The 22,068-nt window shown below is 41.6% G+C and overlaps 2 protein-coding genes across 3 annotated transcripts in view; one reads left to right on the top strand and one right to left on the bottom strand.

Annotated features, from left to right (window-relative positions):
- Positions 1 to 5,037, top strand: part of TNFRSF11B (TNF receptor superfamily member 11b) — a 28,477-nt gene extending 23,440 nt beyond the window's left edge. The window contains exons 4-5 of the mRNA XM_081117390.1: positions 1,198 to 1,422; positions 3,810 to 5,037. Coding sequence (XP_080973516.1) covers positions 1,198 to 1,422; positions 3,810 to 4,198 — 614 coding nt within the window. The 3' untranslated portion in view covers positions 4,199 to 5,037. The remainder of the gene's footprint in view (positions 1 to 1,197; positions 1,423 to 3,809) is intronic.
- The window catches only part of COLEC10 (collectin subfamily member 10), a 296,071-nt gene that overhangs the window by 131,621 nt on the left and 142,382 nt on the right, over positions 1 to 22,068 (bottom strand). The gene's annotated exons all lie outside the window — the stretch shown is intronic.

Here is a 22,068-nt window from a genome sequence, read left to right as displayed (position 1 = left end):
TTGACTCTCCCCAAGCATCTATCTGTATGACACAGAAGTATATGAAGCGTAGAAATGTGGATTGGGAGATTTAAGGTTGCATCCAATCCCAACATTTTTTCACTGTAATTGAAATCTTAGACAAGTCATTTAGCATTTCTGCTTTCTTATCTAAAAAATGGAATCAGGGAAGGGGTAGTAAGAGGAATGACTTCTAACTTTAACATTCTCTTTAATACATTTGAAATTTTATTTTTGTCATTTATTGAGCACTTACTGTCTGCCAGGTTCTTTGCTATATGGACTTTAATCTTTTCAAAAACACTGTTAAGGTTGCTCAAGTTCAATATAGGGCATGAATGGCAGAGCCAGGATTCAATCCCAGGCCTGATGCACCCAAAGACAAGCTCTTAATCCCTGGGATACAGTGACCCTACCCAGACATGCAGGCCATTGCACCTCTTTCCTAAATGACATTTGTGTGTGTGTGACTATTTTCTAATTTAATATATGCTTATATATTTATATATATATAAAATATATCTTTATTGACTTCAGAGAGAGGAAGGGAGAGGGGGAGAGATAGAAACATCAATGATGAGAGTCATTGATTGGCTGCCTCCTGCACGCCCCCTACTGGGGATCCAGCCCACAACCCGGGCATGTGCCCTGACCGGGAATCGAACCGCGATCTCCTGGATCCTAGGCTGATGCTCAACTGCTGAGCCACGTCTGGCCGGGCTATATATATTCTTATTCCCAAAGGTAAACTATGTGTTTGTGTATGTACAGAAAATAATACGCTATTCTAGGTTACTTTCAAGCTCCTTTCAAAGCAATGGTTATATTTGTTTTGGTACTGATCTTGAAGTATCTTGTGGGCACTAGTACACCTTTAACAGAATGTTAATATTTACATTAGGTCATAGAATTTGTGCTGTAATTTATTTATAGCAATATTATGTTCTTATTAAACATTTATTAAACTTTCTCCCCCAAAATGCTCTAAAATAACATTAGAAAGGACATAAGCCCAGTTGGATTGGCAATCTACCACTAAGACCAGTCAACAGAAGGTTGATTTGACTCAAATTTTGCATCTTAGCATACTGTATCTTCGAAAAGTCAATTGTGTTAGGTTTTAAAATTTGGATATTGCCCAATAGACTTCCAGGAATCCAACTGTTGAGTAAATCTTGGTTTCCCACCTTCCTTTAGATGTCACCCTGTGTGAGGAGGCATTCTTCCGGTTTGCTGTTCCTACCAAAGTCACCCCTAACTGGCTCAGTGTCCTGGTAGACAATTTGCCTGGCACCAGAGTAAACGCGGAGAGTGTAGAGAGGATAGAAAGACGACACAGCTCCCAAGAGCAGGCTTTCCAGCTGCTGAAGTTATGGAAACACCAAAACAAAGGCCAGGATACGGTCAAGAAGATCATCCAAGGTATGATAACCGGAAATCAACAAGTCAATCAGAAATCAAAGATGCCGTCGGGTTCTAGTCATGGGTTTAGTTGTGTGCATGATGTTTTCCTTTCGGAATTGTTGTTGGACTGAAAAAGTCTTCACGAAGTGTCGGTGTACACGCTGATCCTAGAGCAGTCATGCAGGGTTTTATTCTCATTTCCTCCACATGTTCCATCCCTCTTTCTTGTTAGTGTATAAAGAAGCCACGAGGCATTTCAAGGGTAGGGCTAGGCCTCAGGAAATCTGCCTTTAAATCCCTCAGCAGTTTTATTAGCATCCTCTCTGACCTTCCTAGAAATTCTTTAACCACCTTGAATCTTACCTTGCATTTCCACCAAGAAGCTCTGTTGTATTTATTTGGTAATTCTCTCTAGGGAGCCTCCCAGTGTCTTCAGATAGCCTCTCATTAATCCTCGAAACATAGCCTATTTTAAAATTACCATTTTAATAGCATATGTTGTAAGGATTAATGAGATAAGGTCTGTAAAGTGATTGAGTTTCTTGGAGAAAAGGGCTAGTTAAAACCAGGTTTTAAGAGTTTTCTAAAGAATGTCTTTTAGAAAGTGAGTGTGGTGATGATGATGATGATGATAGAATCCAAAGGGAAAATAAATTTCATACAGTGTGTACCATAAGCTTTAGGTTATACAGGGGGAAGAGTTCTGAATTCAATTAGCAATGGAAGGGTATGTCACTAGAAAATGAGGGAGGCTTTTCCTAAGGCAGACAGTGGCAGTGAGAAATGCCCCTGCCTCTTCCCTACTGAATTTATTTGGTAATTCTCCCTGGAGAGCCTCCCAAAACTACTGAGGAGCCCTGGCACTACCCTGAAAGCCTCACAGTTGAAACTGAGGCAACAGACGTTAGCAGACTAACATTTTTGACAGCTGAATGCTTTCACTTGTGCAAAAGTAAACTTTTCTTCTCTTTTCAGCAAACAAAATGTATTCTTTGAATGTATAATTAGCCCTGAAGCAAAAAGAAAGGGAAGCAGAGAATCAGAGACTGTTAGCATGGGAAGGGACCAAATCCCTGTTTTATAAATGAGGACATTTCAGCCCAGAAAGATGAACTGAACTTGCCTTAGGGCTCAGATACCAAATGACTCATGTCATTATTAGAAACATTAGTTACTCCCTCTTATGTTTATGTCCTAGCTCATTACGGAAATGTTCCCCAGGCCGTGTGTCTCACTGCCTTCCTCGGCCTCATACCATTGTGTTTTTAGATTTTTTTCTGTGGTTGGTGGTGATCCTCCCGTGCCATTTATTAAGACCATCGGAAGCAGCGAGCTCTTTGAAAATAGCCCACACGCCAGATATCAACTCATGAGAGTTTAAAAAAAAAAATTTTTATATACCTTTATTGATTTCAGAGAGAGGGCAGCAGAGGGAGAGAGAGACAGAAACACCAATGATGAGAGAGTCATTGGGGATGGAGCCCGCAACCCGGGCATGTGCCCTGACCGGGAATCGAACCCCGATCTCCTGGATCCTAGGTCGATGCTCAACTGCTGAGCCATGCCCGGCCAGGCACTAATGAGAGTTTTTATAGCAAAATAACTAACTTAAATCCTTTCTATTTCTCTGAAATACTAGGGTTTGAATTTCCCAGACTTTTTTTTCAAACTGAGAATGATGTGTCTGTCATTTTCTACGCGTGCTTTTCAAAATTAGAGCTGCTCACGATGCTTTGTTGGCGGCCTAGAACGCACAGCACATTATCTTATCCTAACACAGTAATAGCTCAGTTCTCAGCTATTAACTAGCATCGCTTAAGCCCCCCCCCCCCGCCAAAATGAATGAATGAATGAATGAATGAATGAATGAATAAGGGAAAGTTTGTCCTCGGGGCTGTGAACTGCAGAACCCCCGCCCCCGGGCAGCCGGTGGCACTGGCAGGACGCGCGTGGCACTGGCAGGACGCGCGCGGCATTTCAGGATGCGCGCGGCATTGCAGGACGCGCGTGGCACGGGCAGGATGCGCGCGGCGTTGGCAGGATGCGCGCGGCACTGGCAGGATGCGCGTGGCATTGCAGGACGCGTGTGGCACGGGCAGGATGCGCGCGGCACTGGCAGGATGCGCGTGGCATTGCAGGACGCGTGTGGCACGGGCAGGATGCGCGCGGCATTTCAGGATGCGCGTGGCATTGCAGGACGCGCGTGGCACGGGCAGGATGCGCGCGGCGTTGGCAGGATGCGCGTGGCATTGCAGGACGCGTGTGGCACGGGCAGGATGCGCGCGGCATTTCAGGATGCGCGTGGCATTGCAGGACGCGCGTGGCACGGGCAGGATGCACGCGGCGTTGGCAAGACGCGCGCGGCATTGCTGGACGCGCGGCTGACCTCTCCGCTTGGCCCGCAGACATCGAGCTGTGCGAGCGCAGCGTGCGGCGGCACCTGGGGCGCGCGAACCTCACCTCGCAGCAGCTGCGCAGCCTGATGGAGAGCTTGCCGGGGAAGAAGGTGGCGCCAGAAGACATCGAGCGGACGGCGAAGGCGTGCGCGTCGGGCGAGCAGGTCCCGAAGCTGCTGAGCCTGTGGCGGGTGCAGAACGGCGACCAGGACACCCTCCAGGGCCTGGTGCACGCGCTGAAGCGCCTGAAGGCGCCCCGCTTTCCGCAGGCAGCCGCGCAGAGGCTGAGGAAGACCGTCCGCTTCCTGCACGGCTTCGCCATGTACCGGCTCTATCAGAAGCTGTTCGTAGAAATGCTGGGGAACCACGTCCAGTCGGCAAAGATAAGCTGCTTGTAACCGGAGGCGGTCGCTGGGCCGTTTCCTCCCGTGGACCAGGTCGGACGGACGAGTAAACTGTTTCTCAGGTTCTCAGGCACTTGAGGGGGGACAGTGGCTTCTTTCTCCCTGCCCAGGACTCCACTCGGCCCCAGGCACACGAAAGCAAAACTATGCTATGGAGAAAGAGCCAACTTCTCCCCCCAAAGCTCAATAAGCCCCAAATAGTTTATCCAGCTGGCAGATCTGGTCCAGTATCTACTGACTATGTTTTCCCCCCTTATTACTGCTTGAAGTAATTCAACTGGAAATGAGAAACTAGGCTGCGTGGGGCCTCGCTAAATATGGGAATGTCTAACTTCAGGAGCTTTGAGATCGCAGCTGTCTAGAGGCTTTTATGAAAAAGCCATTTCTTCCCTGTAAAAGTACTAATATATCTGTAACACTATTACAGTATTTGCTATTTATATTCATTCAGATATAAGGTTTGTACATATTATTGTCCTAAAGGGAAATCGTGTGGACTTAATTTTAGAAAGAAAAATTTTTATATATTCTGTTTATTATGACAAATGAAAGAGATAAAATATATTTTTTAATGGAAAGTTTGTAGCATTTCCGAAGAGGTCCTGCCACTCTTCCTGTGTGGGGTGTTTTTGTAATATAATTTTACCTATATAAGCTATGATATCATTTTATAGAGAATACATTATTTAGTCAATTGTTTAATGTTGGAAAGTGTTTGAAATATAAATTATCTGAATATTAGATGCGCTGAGAAATTGAATGTACCTTATTTAAGAGATTTTATGTTTTTTTGCTATATAAACAACATCATTAAAGTTTTCAAATTATTTTTCACTGCTTTTCCTCTTGTTTTTATTTGAATGGGATATTAATGGTTCTGAGTTTTTATAATTTTCTCTGTTCTTATATCACCAGGACCACCTGGGAATTGTTAAAAATGCAGATTTCTGGGCCAAGATATTGACAAACTTTGGTGAGAAGGGCAGAAACCTGCATTTGTAACAAGTTCCAAAGCATTTATTATTACATTAAAACTGGAGAACTTTTAAAGTCAAGCTTAGCATACAAATGGTTCAAACCACCAGTTTAACTGCTGACACTAGCATTGAGACTCCAACTATGTAAGTTATTTTGGTTGCAAGTTATAGAACTTGGCACTACCCTCCTGTATTTTTTAAAGACACTGTGAAAGATTCAGTGGGAGTTAAAACAATCCACGTGAGTCCAGACTCACTGTATCCTCTTGTCCATCCAGAAGCCTACATAAGTTGTAAAGTATTTCTGATGAGTCAGTATTATGGACTAAAGCAATTTTGAAATCCTTATTCTAGAGCCGTCATGAAAAATATTCAATGAAGTCTTTATTTATGTAACCATGTTTTTCTATTCTACCTATTCCATTAAGCATCTTTTTAAAAAAACATATTTTTTATTGGTTTCAGAGAGAGGCAGGGAGAGGGAGAGAGAGAGAGAAACATCCATGATGAGAGAGAGTCATCGATCGGCTGCCTCCTGCATGTCCCCTCCTGGGGATCGAGCCCACAATCTGGACCTGTACCCTGACCGGGAATTAAACTGTGACCTCCAGATTCATGGGTCAACACTAAACCACTGAGCAACACCAGCCAGGCTCCAGTAAGCCCCTTATTCAATAGATCACCTTCAGTATTTTATTTACATTTTGAAAATCTAATTTGTTAATTCAGTGAAAAAATACTTTTGAGTGCCCAGAGTACTGAATTCAAATCACTTTCTACCCAGTTCTAAGCAAGAGATGTGGTGGCAAACCATTGCTACTCTCAGGAGCATAACTTTAGGGTGTTTTCATTTGCTATTTGTGAAACTGTTCCTGTCAAACACAGCAGTGTTTATGTTAAGGCGTAGAGCTGAGTGTGAGAGAAAGGGAACGTGCTGAGAACAGAGAATTCTGCACTCTCTTACCAGTGCAGAGGTTGATAACCCTGGAAGTAGCTCCTTTCCAAACACTCAGCATTTTTGCACATGTTCCCTAAACTGATGCCCAAACTCAATGTGAGGGATAAACTTTTACTACTCTCTTCCCTTGATCAAGGTTTATAACATTGGCTATAATTAGTGTAATTATGATTGTTGATATTGAATACAACTATAATTCTTTGACTTTCTTGCTAACGTTTTCCAGATTTCTCGCTCCTCAAGTCTAGGAAACCATGAAACAGGGATTTAAGGGTAATCATAGCCTGCAACGATAATCTCTGTAACCGAGTTTAAATACATCTGTTCTGAAAATGGTTATAATCTAGTTGGGGGGACAGGATACACACACGAAAGAGTAATTGCTAATACTAGATAGTATATACTTAGTGCCAACTGAACTGTATAAACACGGCACAGTCATCAAATGTCATATCACAGTAAGTTTAGCTGGGTCTTATAGATACAGAGGGAAATAGATGGGATATTTTAGACATAAGGACTTGCATTGGAAAAGCCGTAGGGGCTAAAACGTGCATAACATGTTAAGAAAACATTGTCTAGTCTCATGCAGTTTATATAAAAATCCAAAAAGTAATATAAAATAAACCCATAGAAATTTATTACCAACACACTGTGGTTGCAGTAGAAAGGCTGATTGCTTTGTCTACCCAGAACTCTTCGTTTTAGTCTGGTAAGCAGCTCCTTCTTTTAGGGAACTGCTTTCTCCCACCACACCCCATAGCCTCTCTTTCTGCTCACCCCAGTCCTTCACCATCGCTGTTCCAAGTTGTTCAATAAGACACCTTTCTGAGGATCTGTGCATTTGGAATTACTTAGAATTGTTTTTCTATCCAATGGAAAGCTATAAAAGTGTAAACCTAAAGCTACAGGAGGCCACAGAGAAAGGAATCTAGCAGAGAGAACCTGGAGGAAGAGACAGGCAAGGAACCCTGATGATGTTCCAGCCCCCAGCTCCAGCCACATCCTTACTTCCCGTTATTTTGTTTTGTGAACCGCTCACTTCCCTTTATCATCCAAGCCAGTTTCTGTCATTCCTAAACAAGAGTCCTGACTAATATGTGGAGTAAATAAGACATCCCTGAACACCAGACAGAGATGTTTGGATTTGGGGAGCTCACTGTGACGACTGTGAGGTCTTTACCACCTGAGACTCTTTAATTTTCTATTTACCTAGAAACACAATAGGAGCCATTGAGGTTTGAAGAGAGGTATTGGTGTTTGCAAAACAACATTTCAAGAGATTATTCTGGCAGGAAAGTAGAGAATGGATTAGAGGCTAGAGACAATTACCCCAGGAGAATTGACTATTAAAATGGTTCAGCCATGAGGTAAACAGACAACTCAGACTGAGGTGGGAGCCTAGATGGGAAAGGAAAGGTCACATTAAAGAGCCATTAGTCTTTCCAGAAGAGTCACCACAGGAGGAGGACCATCACTGGGCTTTTGGTTATGACTAATGGGTCAGGATCCCTGTCTTTTTCCAAGTATTTAATACAAAATATATCTCTCATTTCCTTGGGCCTTTTTGAGTCTTTTCCCAGGGAAATCCACCTCATCTTTTGAGACACAAAAGCTTAAGTCATACTTCCACAAATATTCGTCTAACTAAAACAAAGACATCTTCCAAACTGACATTTCTATAGCAATTTTGGTTTTTCATGACTCACTGACTTCAGACAAGAGGAGGTAAACTGGACAGATCATGCATAAAACCTGTGTCATTCTTGTGGAATCGTAGGTCTCTGAGAGACAACATGAGGTCATCTGCTCATCCCTCCTGCCTTGGCCCAGCAATTCCTAAATCACCCTGAAGAGTGATGACCTCGGATTTAAGCATTTTAAAAATAATTGTATTGCTATAGTGATTCCCCCACTACACACACTCATACTGACAGAGCCAATACAACCCAATTCCAGGTCTCACACTGAAACTGAGACTAGGCAGAAATGGTTTCTTTAATAGAAACTCCTACTTGGAATTATACGCTGTTCTGAGTGTGTGTTATAAGCATCACTTGGGATGTTTGTTCAAAATGCACATTCCTGCACCCTTCAGAAAGCTTTTGATATCATGGATCATGAAAAAGGTGCTAGAATTCTTACTGGGCAGTTCTGAGAAATACTGTATCTAATCCTTGAGGATCCAAATGAGGCTGGGAGAAATTAAACTGCACAGCTGGTAGAAGAACTCAGAGCTCCTGTCTTACTAAGACTCCTGGGTAACCGTGTTTCTCTTGATGAAGATGAGGAACAACTAGCTTTCCCTCTTTGGGTGACTTAATCATGCTGTGCACACATCTATCATTGCAATGATCACCTGGCTGCTTAACTGTCTCCCTTGATGCTAATACTAATGGTAATAACAGCAACAGCAATAATAATAACCATTATCATTTACTAAATGTTTTCCTGTTAGCCCCAGATTCTGGACCCATTTATGTTCTGGGAAAACAATGTTCCATAAAGCCAAAAGCCATGAAGTTACTAATTTACCTTCAGATTTGCCATTGCTTGTACATTGACCCTGGTTTTCATAGTAAATGCCCTTTATTGAGAACTTGCTAGGGGCATAGCCCTACACTTGGGACCATTATAGACATTATCTCATTAAATCCCCAAGACCCAATTAGCTGAATCTCCCTGACCAACTTATCTCATCACTATATTACTAAATCTTAACAGCCCTAGCACTAGCTGACTGCCCCTGACACCTCCCATTCTTTTGTTGGGGTCTCTTGTTATCTACTGCTTGGACTGGGTGCAATGTTTGCCTGATCTAGTCCCAGATATCCCAAGTTATACATCCTACAATGATCTATCCTGATTACACATTTGGATTTAAGCTGGAGCTGCCAAACATCACTTCTGAAATAGGGTAACAGCAGGAGTCAAGACAGAAAAAGTCACAATTCTGAAAAACAGAAATCCACCAGCCAAGAGTAATGGTTTTGTATGGAAAATTACATCTGCTTTTTGTTGAGTCTGGATCAAATTTTTCCCTCCAGCAGGAGACCATGCCACTCTCAAGGATCTGCTTTGGTTGGTGACAAGATGTACTCTTCTATTAAGCACTAGTGGCAAGGAGAGCATCCAGGATATGACTACTGAGAGGAGATGGCAAAGGAAGCAAGCTCTGCTGAAGCCTCCACAATAAATTTCTGTTTAAACCCAAATCATGAGGTAGAGACTGGGTATATAAATATAAATTAAAGCCAGCAGACTTGCACTTGGGTGTAACTGGTACTATGTATTTTTTCCTAATTATTTAAAATTGGCTTTGTTGACTAAACCACATTTTTAATAGCATAATAAAGTTTCTAGAAAAAAATAACATTTGATGGACTCTGGGAATAAAAAGACAATAAGAGCAGTTTCTACCTAGAAACGAGTAGCTGTCTTTCTCTGAAGCGGGCCCACATGGGTCAGTAAGCCTTTAGCAAAGGCTTTGGAGTGAGACACAGCTCATTTTCAGTCCTGTTTCTTCTCCTAAATACTGTGATTGCTTTGGGCTCAGCCTGCCTGTCTGCATAATCAACAGAGCAAACCTCAGGAGCTTCTCTGGATACTCCATGTTTCTCTCGCAGTACTTGGCATAGGAAAATGCTGTTTCTTTACACTTTTCTTTCACAAGGGAGAAATTCACAGAGATGTTCTCAGCCATTTGTGTGACTGTTTTGAGGAAAATGATAAGGGGCCATTCCTTCAGAAAACGCTGCTGGTTATTTGGTTCAGAGCAGAGACTACTTTCCCACAGAATGGAAGAGAGGCAAGTCAGGAGAAGATGATGAAAGAAATGAGGAGGTATCCGCAGGCCTGGCTTCCATTCTGGGCCCCAGGCCTGCTGGGAAGCGCACTGTGTGCCCGTGACAATGGTGCTAGGCAGGGTCTGGACACAGGGCACCTATTGCCTGGATGGCTCATGACCAATGGGGCACCGAGCAGCTGCAGGCATGGTAGGAATGCTCTCCCATCACATGCTAGAGATCATGAAATTTCCATTACAGTCAGACCCTCTTTAAAACAAAACTTTCTAACATTGGAGGGGTTGAATCAGCCTATTCCCAAGTCAGAGTTTGTGGAGTGTTCAGCGAAGTTGTATCCATCACTCTGACTTCCTTTAGATGAATCGGGATAAAAGAAAATCTCTCAGAAAGAACCATTCCAACTGGAAATAATCTTAAAGAACAGCAGAAAATAACATTCACCGAGCATCTGTCATGTGCCAGGATCTTACCCTTTTAATGTTCATTCTCTTAACAGCTCTATGAATTGCCCTATAATATTCCCATATTAAAGATAAGGGGCTATGGGCCAGAGAGAACAGGTTACATGCCCAGGGTTTCACAGCAAGTAAGTGACAGAGAGAGAATTTGAGCTCCATTTTGTCTTTAAAACCCCTGATATTTCATTCGACCACACTGGCCCACAGACACTGGGGAAGTCAGTGGGCAGTTAATTCAGAATTAAGAACTCGGCATTTGAAAGTTGTATTTAAGGTTCTCTGCATTTTCTTTTTGACCTAGTGTTGAGGGAAAACTCTGAGTTTTGCCCGCAGATATCTGTCATGTTAGTGTCCATCTATTGCGTTTCCACCCAAGCGGATGAACAGAAATTCAATTCTCACACTAACTAGCCAGAGTTAGCACAGACCTTGCAAAGTAAAGGCAAAGTCTTCCCTCCACAAACTGCCCTCATCAGAGGCCAGCTGTCAGCCACATGTTTCAGGGGTCCCCAGGCCACACATACTCTGACAGACTGGCTACAAAAAAGGGGTTCTCACAACATCCTCAGGTTTGATAATTTGCTAGAATGATTCTTAGAACTCAGGAAAGTGCTATACTTATGATTACTGTTTATTATAAAGGACACTCTTAGGGGCAAGATGTGGGTGGGTCCTGGACACGGAGCTTCCATGCCCTTTCCACATGGAGTCAGATGCATCACCCTCCCAGTAGATCAATAATGTGTTTACCAACCAGGAGGCTCCACAATTCAGAGTTTATATTGGGGTTTCATTACATGAGCATGACTGATTGAACTCAATTTCCAGTCCTCTTCAATGCAAGAAGTTAAGATAGCTCAAACTCCCAACACTTTGGGCAACACTGTTGGTCTTTCCTTTGACCAACCCCCATGCTAAAACTATCTAGAGGGCTACCATGAGTCATTCTGTTAGCATAAAAAAGATATTCTTTATCACTTGGGATAGTCCAAGGATTTAGAGTGTCCCTCATAGGGACCAAGACCAATCAAGTTATTTATTACAGCCCACCACTCTATCCCTCCCACTCCCCAAATTTGTTCCCCGTTTTTAGCATCCTCAATTGTGTCAGGCGCACCACCAACCACCATTTAAGCTAGCCACACCCGAAAACCTGGAGTTATCTTTGACTCTACCTTTGCCTTTCCTTTGCCACTCTCAAGTAGGATAATGTCCACTGGGCTGATTTTCTTCTCCAGGTTTGCTGGATCCACCCTCTCTTCTTCACTTCCACAACCACCATTAACACTGCCCTTCAGAATTCAAACCCGCAGGAGGCTAAGTCGTTGGTCCAACTTCTTGACTGAGCTGCCTGCCCCCGCTTCATTTACTTCAATTCTTCTTGCATCATGCAACTATCAGACCAATCTTCTTTAAACAGCCAAGTAATTAGCAGTAATTGTTCCTCTAAGCAGCTTGTATGAGAATCCTTTTTCACGCTACCATAAAGTCCTCTGAGACATCATGTTTTTTGCCTTTTGCTCAAGGGAGAATAGAAAAACCACCAGAACTCGAAATGGGCTTGAGGAAAAGCACTCAGGATGGTAACTGGAATGAGCACTGCATCCAGAGTCCAGAAGGCTTGGGTTTGAATCCTGGCTCAACTTCAAGCTACAGATGCCAATATGGTAGAAGCATTGCATAGGGCAGAGATGTAAGGTACTCAGTATGTAGATGATTATACACAGAAAATCTAATCTGCAGTTTAAATGGGTATTTTTCACTTTTACCACACATTCCTCCAGACCTTTCCTTTTTAAGGCACTATATTAACTTTCTATTGCTGCTGAAACAGATCACCATAAACAGTGGTTTAAACAATACAAATTTATTTTCTTATAGTTCTGGAGGACAGAAGTCCAAAATGAGTCTCAATGGGCTAAAATCAAGGTGTCGGCAAGAGCTGTGTTCATTCAGGACTCTCTGGGGTAGAACTTATCTCCACGTCTTTTCCAGCTTCTAGAAGTCCCCTGCATTCCTTAAGCGCCTTCTCCATTTTCAAAGCCAACAACATTGGGCCAAGTCCTTTCAGGCTGCCATCTTTCTGTTTCTCTTCCTTCAGGCTCCTTCTCCCACTGCCAAGGACCCATGTGACTACACTGGGTCCACTGGATAATCCAAGCTAATTCCCCATTTTAATATCAATTGATTAACAACCTTAATTCCATCTGAACACCTGCTTCCCCTTTGTTACATTAGACAACATATTCTGAGGTCCCAGAAAATAGGATATGAACACCTTTGGTGGGGGGAGGGCATTATTCTATCTCATGCCAAGTTCAGGGAGCATATTACCTATAAAAGTTTCCCCGATAACTCTTACCTATAGTGTTTTCTTTGTTCTAATCCAGTAGTTTTCAATTTTGTCTGCACGTTGGATTCACCTTTAAAAAATATTAATGTCTGGGTCCCATTCTTGAGCTATGTGGATTAAATTGGTCTAAGGTGTGATATGAGCAAAGAACTTTTTACAAAGCTCTCACAATGATTCTAGTACGCAGCCAACACTGAGAACCAATGCTCCAGAAAGTTTCCGTATTTTCATCTTATCTGTTAATGCAGCGAGAAGGTATCATATGACGATCAAAAGGAAGACTGCATTCCAGCTGCTTGTGTTCAAATCTCTTGGCTCCACTTCGAACTAGTGGTCAGATCTTGAGCTCTTTAAGCAGTCATGTGATGCCTCTGTGTCTTCACTTGTAATCTGGGAAGAAGAAGAATGCCTCATAGAGTTGTTGAGTAAACTAGATGATGTAATGTATGTAAAAGTGTTTAGTGTAGCTCATGGCTCAGAGTACGTTCCCAAACAATATTAGCTCTAATATTGTTTCATTGTCATTCACCTTATCTTTGAAGTTCACCTAGATCTGCCTGGGCATCACCAACCCCTCTTTCTGTGGTTCTCAAAAAACACTTGTTATTTAAATGGTAAAAAGCAAGCAAGTATGGCCAAACCATGTGATTGCAGCTCTTTGAGCCATAACTTTTTTCATTTTATTTTTAGAAGAGCTTGGTCATATCTTTGCTTTCCAAGTATTTTCAACCAGTGTAACCTGGATGCACATTAGAATCATTTTGGAAACTTTAAAAAATTACCAGGCCCAGAGCCTGTCCCCAAGATATTAACTCAGGCATCAGTTTCCTTTAGCTCTCCAGGTTATTACAATACACAGCAAGGGGTGAGAATCTGAGACCTGGACCACATGTCTACAACCGTTGCATTCTGAGTACTTCTAATGAAGCTAATGGCTTATGTGTGGGAATTCTATGGTGAGTCTATTTAATGTAAAAGAGTACAGTAAAGGGAAAGTAAGGAAAAAGAAAGGGCAAAAAGTAAAAAAATAAAACAAAGGAGAAACCAGAAACAGAGAAAGACAGTCACCTACACTTACAAGGTATCTCTTGCCCACTTGTTGGCATTCACTCTACATTAACTATGTTCTCCCATCTCCAGTAACCCTTTAAAGACACATGGGTATCCTTGAGCATAATCTGACTAGAGAAGTGGAGATTCTGTGCCTTTTCCAGAGTATCCGCTCAAAATACCTTAAAGCGAACCTGAATCCAGAGCAGCACAGATTTGTTCTGTGGCTACTCAGGTAGGTAGTATTGGAAGAGGTATAAAAAAAGACTAAGGTAAAAGTTTGGGGCTTTTCCTTAAACAACTCCAGAGAGGAAATTCCTTGCTCACCCTGGGTAGTGCACAGGTCATTATGGGGGCTGCAAGGAACATGAGTCAGAGGAGACAATTACTCAAGAAAGTTGCCCAATCTCCTGATATCCGGTGGTGGAGGGAGGCTCTCAGTAACCTCAAGGTGACTCCCAGGCATCGAATGCCAGCCAGTCAATGGCATTGGGCAGTTGGTCATAGCACAAAGAACTTTCTCATATGTTGCAAAAAGATCCATGGCAAAAATTGTCATAAACTGAATTTACATATCTTGTTTCATTTATAACACCCTTTTTAATTCATGACCTTATCTGACTTATTTTTCAGGGAAAAACAAGAAAAACCTTTGTAAGGTGCACAGGGCTGCTATTACCCCTGTACTTGAGATAGAGTCAAGTCCTAGGCAATGAGTGGCTGAGCGGTAGGGACAAAGGCTTCCGATCTTAACCATTTTCTGTGTCACTCCTTCCTTAACAAAAGAATTAATCATGGCATAGATGATTACAAAATAAACTAAAAGTATTTAAAAAGAACAAATCCTCAAGCTGATGAAACTCAGCTTCCATAGGGTACCAGTAAGGCACCCTCTAAAAACTTCCCAGGAAAGGTGAGCTTAAGGAGCTATTTTTGAATCATGGCAAGTTCCACTGGGAAATAGAAATTTAATGTAAACAATAGTTTTTACAAGAAAAGGGAAATATATATACACTCGTGTTTAAACATACCACTGTATATATACTACTTCTGGAATAAAAATGAAATCTCACTTGCCAAATGCTACTGTGATAAAGATCACTCCATTAATACTAACTACTGATTATGAAATATCTGAATAGAAGAATAATGCCGGATTCTTGACATGCATTAACAATCTAGTCCTAACAGCTGCCCTACAACATAGGTAACTCTTGCGAGGTAATTCTCCGTCACCGTACAAGCAGACTGAGGCCCACCAGCCAGTGCCCCGCAGCTGGTGAGGGCAGAGCCATGATTCAGACCCAGGACTCTGACTCCGAGCTGATGCTTTTCCGCTGCTCTCTGCCATCTCCTCAAAGCCCATAATTAAGCACAATAATACACTCTTCACCAATGAAAAGATCTCATGCACAAAAGTGACGAGACGACTTTTGGTTGATGGGCGTCCAAATATGCGACGGATCCTTTTTCTGGAAACCGCATTTGGCATAAGGGGCCTAAAGTCCAGACAGTTTCGATGACGGAACTCAAGGTCTCCGTGGATGTCGGCCTTGAGACTGAAATAGCTCTGAGCCCTCCCGTCCTGGCGTCTCCCCGCCACCCCCCTCAGCGAAGCTCAGACTGCCCACAGGACTTGCAAGTGGGTGAGGTGACAAGCTTGTGGGGTTTGAAACAAGGTACATTGTGATCTCCGTCTCCATCCCAGTAACTATTTCCGCTGCTCTCACTCTCTCTGGAGCTTATTCTCGGCTCTGTAAAACTTCATGCTTGTTTGTTTTACTTTCAGCTTTAAAAAGGACTCTTAGCAGCTGTTCCAGACTTTTATGAAATTATCCATCGCCACTTAGAGCAATTCAAGGGCTGCTGAAAGGAATCGCTGTGTGCGGTGCTGCTTGAGACCAGATTTCAAGTGGAACTTGGTGATTTTGTGTTGTTCCAACATCACTTTGTACCTGTCTCTATCAAACATCTTATCTGGGGATCGTGACTCTTTGCTTGCCTGTCTCTCCCACCTGACTATAAGTGTTTCTAGAACAGAGACCTGTCTTCTAAGACAGGAATAGGACTGGTTGTGTTTCATTCATGTCTTTATTCTCTGTTTTCTTCAAATGCCTGGCACAAAACAGACCAGAGCTTTCCAGCTTCTGCTAATTAATTGTTAGAACCAACCATATGTCACTTAAAAACCCATATGCCTATTATGCTGCTTCCCTAAGTCTAGGATAGGATCCAGGCATTTGTAGTTTGCAAATGCTCCCAGATGACTCTGATGTCCACCCAAGACTTAGAAACACTGCAGTAGGCCCTTGGTAAAGTGTGTTTGTGAAGGAATTATCCATCCTCTGTACCTGGGCATATACTTTTCTAGATGAATCTCAGGTACCTCCTTGACATACGGTGCTTGATTGGATTGCCTGGGTCCTTTCTGGCTGGATATACCTTATGCCTATCCATATCCTGGTGTCACTGTAACATTAGGAAGCAGTATATACACTTGGGGATCAACTGTGCGTGGCTATCTCCATATGCGATAGTATATAATAGGCAGCAGAGAAGAGCCTGATGGATGTGTAATGGGGTAGAATAATGGCAGAGACCTTTCAGGCAGACCTAGTCTTCCCTCTCCCCATGTTCCCAAGACACCAAGCGCATACCTCTGGAACATTTTTCTTAACTTCTTTGGGACAAGCATATCTGGGCTCCAGCTAGACTGTGCCCCAGCTAGACCCTTGAAGGCAGAGCTTTGCTGTAGCCTTAAACCCTGTCCTAGTGTCTGCCACATAGTAAGTGCTCAATAAATATTTAATAACTGACTGACTCCATTCAGACTGACTGAATGAATGAATAAATGAGTGAATGAGAGGATTGAGGTAGGTGGAAAAGAGGAAGAAAGATATTCCTACAGGGATGGGGGTTAGGAATCAAGGTGTTCACAGGTCTAGAGAAGAGAATGAGCTTGGTACATGTACAAGGCAAGATAAAAGAATCTGTGATGATACCTGCTCCATTTGGGAGAGAGTTGGAGGCCTCTGTGGTCTGTTCTCATTGGATTTCTAACAATGGGCTCCTGCGCTGTGTAGGAGAAGGGTCTCCTGGGAATTAAGGTAGAGTGATTCCTAATTCAGCCATACATTTACTGTTATTATCGAGAGGGGGAGAAAGAAAATGACAGGGAATATTCATTTGGTATCTATTTTGTGCCTGTTGCTTTGCATATCCTATCTCCCTGAATCACAACAATAGCTTCTTGTGCTATTACTGCCACTTTTCCAGTGGAAATTAAAGTAAGAGAGTTTAAATGACTCTTACTGCTTGTACTTTTCCCTGCATGCTTTGCTGCTTTCATTCACTTAAGCTACGTGGGCCTCAGTGTCTGTACTTTAATATGAATGGATTGTGCCCGATTATGTTTTAGGCCTTTTCAGTTCTAAAGTCAATGTGTTTATCTTTGTAGGGGAGTTTCTCAACCTGAAGGCAAGTTCCTTTGAACTCCATAAGTACAATACCAGGCACTGTTCAAAAATTGCTTAGTGAATATAAGAATTGAGTTTAATCACCTAGGCAGCTCTGGGAAATAAAAGACAATATGACATTTTGCTTTAGTTAAAAACATTTGCTCACAGTTTCTGAACAAACCTGACATATTCCTGTTTCAAAAGTGAAGAACACTTATCAAAATTCTGCTCTGTGTTCAAAGGCCAGCTCAATCCCCCTCCTCCATGCAGGCCTCTTGGGCTACCAATGAACCAGTCAATGTGGTAAGAAGAATGGGATTATTCCAGTTGACTTAGAGGGAAGAGTAAAATGAACGATGAGAGGCAATCTCATTTCTAATATTATTTCCTTGTGTGGATTTAAAGAAAGAATGGTCCAGAAATGCTTTTCCTTAGAATCTCTTGGATTCAAAGGACCCATTATTGCCCTAGAAATAAAGTGATTAAGTCTACATCACCTCAAGTTTTTAGGATTGTTCACTGACTTCATAACCGGCCTCTGCTCTGCTGTCACTTACCACTAAATTGGAATGCACCCAGCCCCCTCACAAGGAAGATGTCCCTCTGCCTGGAATAGTGGCGGAAGGTGACTAAAGAGCACCGATCTTATTCATTCCCTCTCTGCCTGAGGAAACTCTGAAAAGGGTCAGGCCACTATCCACGCAAGCAGAGCCATCTGCCTTATGGAAACACATCTTTCTAATGCATCTTTGTTCATCTTAGCAAAATAGAAAGAATTAGCATCACATAACCAAAGCCACAAAAATTAAAATTAATGATCTCTGACCTTCAACATAGATGACTAAGTAACATGTTATCCATTCCGGGTCACTATGCTATATGAATCGCAGTGAACTACTGCTCCTGGAACTTCTAAAATCTGACAACAATTTTTTGTCCTTTGAAGTTTATCACTCACTATTTGCTCACTTTAGTATCCCTGACACTTGGCACAGTGACAGAACAAGTCATTCAGTAAATGTTTGTTGACTGAACCCAACAATCAATGGATTCAGCTCTATTTTTTTCTTTCTTTCTTTCCTAATATGACTCTGAAAATGTGTCATGAATATAATAATCACATTAGCACTGGAAAGTCTGAGTCATGGAGCAGAAGAAAGCTGTGCCCTCTGCGCTCTGTCAATGTTTCTGCAGTGCCACTTGCAATACACTTGTTTTTACATGCACCTGTGTTTTTTAAGGGAGGTGACTGCCTTACTCATCTTTGTATCGTCAACACTTATTATTGTGCCCAGCATATAATAAATTTAGTAGATGTTTATTGAGTAAATATATTTCTGAAATGATCACTGTGCCTACATTGACTTCCTGCTCCCTCCTCATCACTATCTTAGTTTGCTTTTGAATTTTTAGCTACTTCTTTGCTGTATTTAGATAGGCAGCTTGTGGAAAATTAAAAGTAGTTCTTACAAAAAGGAGAGACTCCTGATATAAATAATCTTATAAAAATGCTTTTAAAACTGCAAAATCCTAATGCTTGAAGAAAACTCACAGATCTTTCAAATGTAAGTAATATATTGAGAATCCTGCCTAGCAATAATATGAAATTGGTATGTCTTTTTTATAAAGAACAATATAATGTATTTAAAAATGGAGACAAAATATATAGAAACAGTCATTACACAGGAGAAATTAAGACGCAAGGGTGGGGGTGACTGGATAAAAAAGGTGAAGGGATTAGCTAAAGAACACATATGCACACCCCAAGGACACAGACAGGAGTCTAGCGAAGGCCCAGGGAAGGGGAGGTGGGGGTCGGTGAAGGTGGCAAAGGGTGGGAAAGGGGACACACCTGCAATTATGTCAACATTAGACATTTTTAATAAAAAAAACACCACCACAAGGAATCAGCATATAGAAGACTTTTCACACAAGTGTTGGTAGAGATTGTGGGAGTCCAAGCGCTCCCATGGCCCATCAACAGGAGTGTAGACGGGTGCCATAATTCTGAAGGACCATCTGGAATTACTGGCTGTGTGTGCATGTATCATGCAACCCAATGCCATGTCTACTTAGTCCCTCTACAAACACAGTTGCAGGAGTATATTCACTGCTCTCTATTTGTAAGAGCAAAAGATTGCAAACAGTATTGTTTCTAATTCTCCGGGGAAATTGCTCTTCCTTTATTGCCTTGGGCTTTTCGAGGCGGTCTCTGACCTCCTGGGATTGCTGTAGATCTGTCAGTTTTCTATTGTTTCCAAGAGTTTTTCTTCAAGTGGTCATGCCTCCTCAGGTGTGTTATTTGGTTTGGTTGGTTTTGGTGGATGGGACTTTGTGTTTGTAAAACTGTTTCTAAAAACAATGTGAAGTCAAGTGTGTTGGTCTCTTTTCCAGAGATTTATCTTTGCTTCCACCAAGAACTTTAGCAATCTTAGATCATCTCGATGCAAATGCAGGAATTAAGAGTATGTGACCAGTCCCTTTGGAGGGCTTACCTGTGGGATTCATTTTTACTCCTAGGGTTCAACTCTTTGGAGTCCCATCCCAATGTCGAAGGGGTGCTCAGGGCTTCCCTTCCTGAAGGGTCCACAACTCCCTTAGCTCCATGGGAATTTGGTCCCTATAATCTTACCCATAAGACTAGGATCAAAATTTTGAAAAACACTACATGTCCATCAATCAATAAATCATGGTACATTTATAAGATAGAACATATTCAGCTATTGAGAACATATTCTCTTTTTCGAATATGTTTTTATTGATTTTAGAGAGAGAGGAAGGGATAGGGAGAGAGAGATGGAAGAAACATCGATGAGAGAGAAACACTGATCGGCTGCTTCCTGCACGCCCCCTCCTTGGGATTGAGCCCACAACCTGGGCATGTGCCCTGACTGGGAATCAAACCGGTGACCTCTTGGTGCAGGGGGCTACACTCAACCAACTTAGACACAGGTGAGAAGATATTCTGTAAGATGGCTCTAAACTTTATGGGCAACAGTAAGAGGACAAGAAGGAAATCAAAGTTATCTGTGACTAGTTGAATTGCGTAACTGCATAAAATTGGGAGATTCTATTCAATGTTGGCGGACCAACCTGAATGATGGGCATTGACATATTTAGTTCAACATATATGCATTGAACATGCTCTTCTGCATACAGTAGGGGCTAAAAACCTATTTGGGGAAAAAATAAAAAAGAATTAGATTTAAATGTGTAGATTTCAATTATCCTTGCTGGAACTGTTCCTATCTTACCTTTTACCAAGAGCTATGCTGCCTCTGCTTACAAATGTAATAAAAAAAGAATTTTTTCCTTGGAGTAGAAATAAAATTGACTATAAAAAATCAGAGTCCGTGCTATTATTACTCACTCCTAACAGAACTGTGATTTTAGAAACTGCGAAGGGCTGCCTTCTCTCTAATTCGAGAGGATGTTCCGGCCCACCAAATGGAAAATAAAACCATGTTCAGCAGCAGCCAAGGAGTTAAGAAGCTGGTATAAAACTGTGCCTTCCTCATTACTTGCAATGCATGGTTGAGATCATTTGAAGTAACGTCTGGAAAACTTCTACTAAAACAATCATAAGGTGGGTTGGGAATTTATGCCTTTTGACCAGGTCCACAACCCACATCTGCCACAGTGAATTTTAATTGAATATTATTCTAGAGAGGAGTTCCTTTGCTAGTATTAAGTCAGACAAAAAGCAATTTCGCACTGCATTATTCATCATTCCAGTATAAATAAAAATAGACTTCGTATAGGAAACTACTTTTCAGCAAGAAGAGGGCTCCTATATAACCAGACTACCCACCCCAAGGTTTGGGCCTAATGTTACAAAAATATATGTGACAAATGAATAAAAATTTTATTTCTAAATCACTTTTCCCATAGTACAAATAAGGCAATGTTTTTTCGTTGTGCTATTTATGATTTCAAAGCACTGTTTTTATTTTTATAAGATTAGGGCAATGTTAATCAAGCCATTCAGGGTATACATATAGATCATTCCACCTAAAATTTTGATTAGTTGCATTATACAGTATATGTCTTTATGATCTACCTCCAGCTCTGTCTTTAAGTTCTACTGTGTATTTCCATGAAAAGTGGAGAGCGGTAATTGACCGAGTCAAGAATGTAATTACTCAAATATGTAGGATTTTTTCCTTAGAATTTATCAGAGAAATGCTTTAGCCAATTAAGATAGGAATCCATTTACATTTTTAAAAATGTATGAGAAAAGGCAGGGATATTTGACATTTATTGAGCATCTACTATATGCCAATCATTTTTGATATATATTCTCGCCCTGAATGGTCAATTCTATAAGTAACTATTGTTGTTCCCAGTGTGAAAGATGAGAAAAAGAAACTGAGAAGCCATGGAAAGGAAGCAAAACTAAACATTCATTGAGCAAGTGAATACTAATGTGAGGAGTACTTTATATTTATAAATGCATTTAAAATTACATATCCATATCCATTTTACAATTAAAGAAATTTACTCTCAGAGATGTTAAATAATTTGCACAATAGCACACACCTCGTAAGCAGTTAACTTGAATTAGAGTCCGAGTAAATCTGATTCCTTGCATTTCCCCCAGTTCTATCATAGTACGTCAGCATAAATCCTTTAAATACAGCCTCGACCAGAAGCACTGAAGAATTTAGATGGCTTCCTGCCAGCTTAAGAGGAAAAGGTTGCCATTCATAAAACTGCCATATTCTCCAGCAGGTAAAGGCATCTGGAAATATTTTCAGAATGAAATGTATCCCTATTTAAATAAATCATATTAATTAGAGTAAAT

Source organism: Miniopterus schreibersii (genome assembly GCF_964146895.1).
Source record: "Miniopterus schreibersii genome assembly, chromosome: 17".
NCBI classification, from domain to species: Eukaryota; Metazoa; Chordata; class Mammalia; order Chiroptera; family Miniopteridae; genus Miniopterus; species Miniopterus schreibersii.
Note: the sequence above shows the minus strand (reverse complement) of the source record. Positions and strands in the feature narration are given on the sequence as shown.